The sequence below is a fragment of the Tursiops truncatus genome, chromosome 13, assembly GCF_011762595.2.
Source record: "Tursiops truncatus isolate mTurTru1 chromosome 13, mTurTru1.mat.Y, whole genome shotgun sequence".
In the NCBI taxonomy this organism is placed as follows: domain Eukaryota; kingdom Metazoa; phylum Chordata; class Mammalia; order Artiodactyla; family Delphinidae; genus Tursiops; species Tursiops truncatus.
Window position 1 is genome coordinate 39,545,513 of NC_047046.1, and position 7,338 is coordinate 39,552,850.

The window sequence follows — 7,338 nt, forward strand, 5'->3', positions numbered from 1 at the left end:
AATAGCCAACATTACATACCTACAGTGGAATATTACCCAGCCTTAGAAAGGGAGGGAATTCTAAAACATGCTACAACATGGATAAACCTTGAAGACATTATGCGTGGTGAAATAAGCCAGACACAGAAGGACAAATACTGTGTGATTCCACTTCTATGAGGAGTAGTCAAATTCAGAGAGACAGAAAATAGAATGGTGGTTTTCAGGAGGAGCTGGGGGGAGAGAATGGGGAGTTAGCGTTTAATCGGGACAGAGTTTCAGATTTGCAAGATGACAGCAGTTCTAGAGGTGGATGGTGGTAATGGTTGTACGATATGGTGAATGTACTTAATGCCACTGAACTGCACACTTAAAAACAGTAAAAATGGACTTCCCTGGTGGCGCAGTGGTTAAGAATCTGCCTGCCAATGCAGGGGACACGGGGTAGAGCCCTGGTCCCGGAAGATCCCACATGCCGTGGAGCAACTAAGCCCGTGCGCCACAACTCCTGAGCCTGTGCTCTAGAGCCCGCGAGCCACAACTGCTGAAGCCCACATGCTTACAGCCTGCGCTCTGCAACAAGAGAAGCCACCGATGAGAAGCCCACGCAACGCAACGAAGAGTAGTCCCGGTTCGCCACAACTAGAGAAAGCCTGCGCGCAGCAACAAAGACCCAACACAGCCAAAAATAAATTAATTAATTAACTATTTTTTTAAAAAGGTAAAAATGGTCAATTTTATGTCATGGGTATTTTCCCACAATTAAAAAAATAAAAAACCAGTAGCCAACATTTATTGAGCACTTGCTGTATACCAAGCACCGCACAGAGCACTTCTGACGTAGTTCTCCAAATAGCCGTATGAGGTAGGCGCCGTTGCTGTTTGCATTTTACAGATGTGGAATCTGAAGTTTGGGGTCATTAAATAAATACACCTCTCACAGCCAGATGACTTACGATGGTCGTGAGGATTGTACCCAGATCTGCGAGGGTCCAGATATCACACTCTGTGAACAACAGGCTGAAACACGGGCACTAAGAGGCACAGACTCCTGACGATTTCTAAGTGTTGCCCTGCTGATGGACGGGGTTTGGCTTCCGTCCACCTGCAGAGGCCCTGCCCGCCAGGCTCCTGCCTCCAGCAGAGCCCTTGAGGTGGCCCTCATCTGAGTTCCCTGTTGCTGGTGGTACAGGGTGTTAGAAGTTGGCTCTAACTTGCACGTGATTACTCCCATGACCAGTATTTTAAGGAGTGAGCTGTGTCGCCCCATCTGTTTCAGACCACGGTGATCGACTACGTGAAGCCCTCGGATCTCAAGAAGGACATGAATGAGACCTTCAAGGAGAAGTTTCCTCACATTAAGTTAACACTCAGCAAAATAAGGAGGTATGTGGGGATGAACACCCACCTGAACTTTCCCCCAGGCCCCTCTCCCAGCACGCACTGAGCTCGCGCTTTGTACGGGGGGTCTTCTGTTGTTCTGGGGAAGTGAAACATGGTCACATTCAGCTAAAAGAGGCTCGTCCGGTGCTGGCTGACCGGTGCCCAGATGTGAGTGAGCCCAGGCAGGCAGGACAGAGGCGGAGCCCTTGACACGAGCTGACAAGGATCTGGAGTGCGGTTCCTTATGAAAGAATCATTTCATACTATCTGTGGCTTACAGTTCAGTAAGATTTATGTTATGGAAAACTGAGAATAGGAAACATTCAGTTCCCTGCGTTCTCAAATGCAGGCAAAACAGAACAGAATTGGTATCAGAGGGTTTGAGATAACTCTTTACCCACAACCGTCTGCCCAGAGGTGACAGCCAAGCCCTATATGTAAGCAGTCAGCAAAACGGCCAAAGCAAAATCAGGCCCAAATTTCCCCTGCAGCTGATTGGATCGACCTTGTGGTGACCCACATCTTCCGGCCCAGTAATCGAGAGGACTGGCCCTGCTGGGCTGGAGAGAAGCTGACTTGTGTTGTGTCTGAGTGCCAGGACAGCAAGGTTTCAGGGCGTGTGTGCGTGTGTGTGTGTAGTCATGGAGGCTAGGCTATACACAGTGTTGGAACACGTGCCGGCATTCATACGTTTATGTACGAACGTAATTCACACATAAGTGTAATTTAGGGTTATGCCCAATCCCGATTTGATTCTCGCACGTTCCTAGCCAAAGAGGTGAGAAAAATTAAGTGTTCGTATTTTGTCTGTTGGTTGGGCAGCTTTCCTAAGTAGGCTGTTTGCTGCACTCTTAGTCTAACCCCTCTTCGGCCATAGTTAGTGGCCATAAGCGATCTTCGGCAGAGCTGATGCCAAGTACCTAATTTATCCGAGTAACTGTCTCTCTGGAATGACCTTAGTTTCCCTCTGTCACTGTGGGCAGCTCTACTCCTAGTTTCCGGACCCTCACCTAGCCACTTGGGCTCAACATGGTCCCATCTGGACGTGGTCTGTACAGCTTGACCAACAGAGAAGGGCTTGAAGTCCCAGCGACTTAAGTCTGTTGGCCACATATAACGTAACTTTCTCACTCATAGGGATTTAATCCCATTCCACGTCGCCCTTCTGGAAATGAAAGAGAAAATGCTTTCAAGACAGGGCAGTCTTTTTCTTTGGGGTCACCCGAAACTCCAAGTTCTGATAAGACTCTTCCCTCCCTCCCGTCTTTTTCTAGCCTGAAGCGAGAGATGCGGAAGCTTGCCCAGGAGGACTGTGGCCTCGAGGAGCCCACGGTGGCCATGGCATTTGTCTACTTTGAGAAGCTCGCCCTCAAGGGAAAGCTAAACAAACACAACCGGAAGCTTTGTGCCGGGGCGTGCGTGCTCTTAGCAGCCAAAATTGGAAGCGACCTCAAAAAACATGAAGTCAAGCATTTAATTGACGTAAGTGGGCTGAATTCTGATTGGCTGGTGGGGGGGGCGGGGCATGCGCTCCAGGCCTGCGCTGGTCTCAGAAGAGCCTGGTTGGTGACCCAGCCCGGGAGACTTCCGAGCCTTAGTACCAGCTAAGGGGCCAGGGCTGTGAGGTTGGCCCTTCCACAGCAGATGTCAGACCCCACATCTCGGGCTGTCTTAGAACGGAGGGATGGGCCACTCTGATGAGACTGAAGATCCCCAGTATTGGGTCTGGCCATAAAATACGCTTTCAGGCACCATGAGGGTGAGCTTATTCTCCAAGCCCCAGAAGCCACTGTAATAGCCAGGGGTCTTGCGGGTGGTGTGACCTGCAGAACATCCGTCAGACACACCTTGGCTTCCTGTGGCCTCGGCTGCTTTGGGGAAGGGCGTGGGCCTGGCTGAGTGGTATCTCCTTCCTTTTAAAATAGAGCTCCTTGGGGTTCCCTGGTTGTCCAGTGGTTCAGACTCTGTGTTCCCAATGCAGGGGGCCCAAGTTCAATCCCTGGTCAGGGAACCAGATCACACATGCCGCAACTAAAGACCCAGTGTAGCCAAATAAATAAATAATTTTAAAAAATAAAAATTAAAGTAGAGCCCCTTAAGGCAAGGAAACACTGATCTTCTTGGACAGATACAAGAATGCCTGTTTTTAAAATTCAGTGTATTCTGGGAATTCCCTGGCAGTCCAGTGGTTAGGACTCCGCACTTTCACTGCCAAGGGCCTGGGCTCAATCCCTGGTCAGAGAACTAAGATCCCACAAGCTGCGCGGCGCAGACAAAAAAAAAAAAAAAATCAGTGTATTCATAGAAAACTTGAGATACAATAAAGCCAACAGATCAGGAGATTCCTCAGAATTTCCTACCTTTTTAAGGCTGAATAATGTTCCACTGCATGTATACACCACATTTCGTTTATCCATCCATGGAAGAAATGGTACAGAATCGTCTAATTTGTGTAGTAAACACTTTTAGGACCATGATTTGGATACCAAATCTGAGCTGAGAATCAATAGGTTTACGTAGATAATAGCTGAACTAATGAATCTTTACAAGTGTGCTGTTACACACACTTCATAGTTGAGAAATATATCATCCAGCAACGCTGATAGTACCAATGCAGGATATGAGAGTAACGACCGGACAGGCCGTCTGCAGTAGCAATTAACTGAACGCGAGATCCCAGCCCAGTTATAATCTGAAAGTAGTCGCCGACTACTCTGCTGTTGAGATTTTTTGTGTTTTTAATTAAGCCAAAAGCTAGGTTTAAGCCAAAGCAGAATGTACTCTAGCAAAGATGAGGCCCTTCCTACCCACGCTCACCCTGATTGTTCTCCATTCCTACTCCGGCAGCAGCTGGACCAAGAGGCAGTGCAGGAGGGAAGCCCCTGGGCGTGGGCTCAGCCCAGTCAGATCCACACAGGCCGTGTAATGCTCTGAAAGTGAGGCAGCCTCGCCAGGACTTGGTCCTCGAGCATAAAATGCAAGGACCAAACTACACATGACCAGCTCCCCCAATCCTAAACCTTCCACGTGGATATTGTTGTTATAGGTGATTTGCTATGGTTTTAGTCTTACCTCTAAGCCTGAATAACCTAGTTGTAACAGGTACAGTTTGGGTCTCAGCTGAGTCTGACTCTCAGCATTTCAATTTGCTGCCCATGTCACCTTAGACAAATTCTTAACCACTTGACCCCATTTACCCATCTGTAAAATGGAGATAAATGTAACACTGATCGTGTAAGATTATCAAGAGATTCATGAAGTCACGGGATGTATCTCAGGCTCCCGGCAGACTGTGGGTCCTCAGGGAGGTAGGAGTCCTTTTCCATCAGGACTGAGAGCAGGAAACACAGCTGATGCCTCCGTTTCTTCCTCCACAGTCTTGCCCATAACGGGTTTCTCTGTAAACACTCTCTGGCTGATGGATACAGAGGTTACACGTGGAGAAAACCTAGGATTTTTATTTCAAAGCTAAAAGGCTTTTGGTTTCCTTTATTTCTGTTGCAGAAGCTGGAAGAGAAGTTCCGGCTGAACAGACGAGAACTGATTGCCTTTGAGTTCCCAGTGTTGGTGGCCTTGGAATTTGCCCTTCATCTGCCGGAGCACGAAGTCATGCCCCACTACAGACGCCTGGTCCAGAGCTCCTAGCACAGGCCTCCTAGGAGGGCCGGGACCACTTCCCCTGAGCTCACTGGGGCAGCGCGTACTACTGGAAATACAAAAATAGAACTCAACACAGCAAACTTTTCTCCACTCGACATGTTTTTGTGTAGAAGCAGTACCAGAAACTTTTTAGGGAGTCTTCCATCTGGCCAGCCGAGATGGGCTGTGAACCATTTACTGCTCAGCCAGGAAGGGGAGACCCGAGCAGAAGATGGCTCTCCCAGCTCCCCACTCACCAGATTTCCTAGCTGGCCTCACCCAGACTTCCTCGCGACCACACGCAGACCTGGCAGGCGTGGTCCAGGGCCTTCTCTCCAGCCCTGTTCCAACTCGGAGTGCAGAGTTCTAGAGCAGATTGGGGAAGAGAATTTGCAGAAGTTGGGAGAGAGCTTCTAAAAGATACCCTCAGTGTGTCAAAAGAGCGTGCCAATCTATTTTTGTATCCGCTGTTGGAAGTGCACTTTCCTCTGGAGCGTGTGGCTGAGTGTGAGTGTGTTTGAGAGATGTCACATCAGGCCTCCACCCGCAGAGCCAGCCCCACCCTCTGCAGAACAGACCTCAGCCTGGGGTCAGGAGCCAGGCTGACCCTCGGCAATTATTTCTACCTAATCTCTGGATAACAGTCACTCTGTCCGTACCAGGTGGACAGCTTCTGCCCTTAGAAAATGACATTGTTTCTGTTACTGCTCCTACCACCCATGGGACAAAGACAAGCTCTCACTCGGATGGGCTGCGTGGAAAGGTGTGGCATGTGACGTTCTATACCTTTCCGCCATCGCGTCCTGCGTGTACACGAACCTTCACACTTTCCCCGCTGTGGAGATGGCGGGGTCGGGATCCATGTGTGTATTCCTGTGCTCTATGTTAGAGTGCATCACAGGCACATTTATTGTGCTACCTATGTATCTACCTGTCTATATAAAGTGTTTTATAAAATCCAGATTAGGGGTAAGACGCATGATGGGTGTTTTTTGACAGTTGGGACAAACCGTATCTTGACTGAGGCTGAGTCAATCGAAGAGGCAACAGCTCTTAGCATCACCGTGTCCCCAGGGCTGTCAGTGCAGAGTTTTCGTTGCTACTTGTACCGATTCACGGGGACGACCTGCATGGAGACACCTCATCGCTCTGTGCCCTCGTAGCTGCCGGAGAGAGGCGCCCATTGTGGTTCACCAGACGGAAGGAAGCCTGTGGCCCTGTAAAGAGAGAATTAAAAGATTTTATTGTTTCTATATCCACGTATGTGTATGTGTAGACGTGTGACATCTCACCAATCACCCTCGCCCTGCATTACAGTTCCTCTGCCACCATCCCCGCCTCGGTTTGACACACAGATTCGGAGCTTTGCAATCACCCCAGAGAAGGGGCGACGGGGTACCGGGCTTTAGTCAGCAGAGCTTGAAAGAATCTGACAGTCACAGGTTGGAGGAATTCAAGGAGTGGCCAGGGGGAGAGCAAACAGGACCCAGAGTAACAGAGTTTAGTCATAAATATTTTGCTAACAAATTTCCTTAGCTGGATTCAGTTGTGAGATGATTTTGTTGAGGGGTATGAGGAACGCGATCTCTTGGGCTTGATAGATTAACTACTATTTCTGGGACACCTACTGTTTATGAGGCAAATTGGGAAAGAAACAGGAAGTGTTCAGAATGTCTCCATCACCTGAATATAACCCACCCTTGACCTTCCTCTGCTGGTGTCTGTCACCTGCTTCTCCCTGATGAGCCCTCTCGTTCCCAGCCCACTCAGCTCCCCGGTGAGGGCCTGGTGGGTGGAAAGCCTCTCAGAGATGCGAGGCCACTGGCATCTAGAAATTGTAGCTCCCTGCCACCCATCTGCCTTGAGTCTCCCGCCAAGCTCAGGGGATATCCTATAGGTGACACGGGCCACCGGCCCAGATGTGCAGAGGGCAACACCCTGCATCCTGCCTGTGTCTTAAAACCAGGCTCAGGTTCTTGGGTTTGGGGCAGTTTGGTTTGGGGCATTTATGAGGTGGACTTAAGAAGTTGTGGGTCCATTTTGTTAAGACAATTTAAACATCTGTTTTGACCTGTGGGTTTGTTAAGTGGGGAGTTTATGGGTTTTAATTCAGTTGGGAAGGAGGCTGAGAATGAAAGATTCTGTCCAGAGCTCTCCTTTACCTTGTCCATCACATGAGCTTTCCGAAGGAAAAGGGGAATGAGGCGGCGGCCAGGGCTCCAAGGTCACTGCCGGCGCCTCCTGGAATGTGGTGACTGCCAGTCACTTCCCAGACTCGGGCTTTGGCAAGGAGTCGTGGAGGCAGCCTGTGCCTGTGTGGAGAGAAGGCGGCCGCTC

The 7,338-nt window shown here is 49.5% G+C and overlaps 1 protein-coding gene across 1 annotated transcript in view; it reads left to right on the top strand.

Annotated features, from left to right (window-relative positions):
- The window catches only part of CABLES1 (Cdk5 and Abl enzyme substrate 1), a 105,870-nt gene extending 99,614 nt beyond the window's left edge, over positions 1 to 6,256 (top strand). Inside the window, exons 8-10 of the mRNA XM_019930528.3 lie at positions 1,259 to 1,365; positions 2,637 to 2,844; positions 4,867 to 6,256. Of these exons, the coding sequence (XP_019786087.1) occupies positions 1,259 to 1,365; positions 2,637 to 2,844; positions 4,867 to 5,007 (456 nt within the window). The 3' untranslated portion in view covers positions 5,008 to 6,256. The remainder of the gene's footprint in view (positions 1 to 1,258; positions 1,366 to 2,636; positions 2,845 to 4,866) is intronic.
- Positions 6,257 to 7,338: the final 1,082 nt, after the last annotated feature.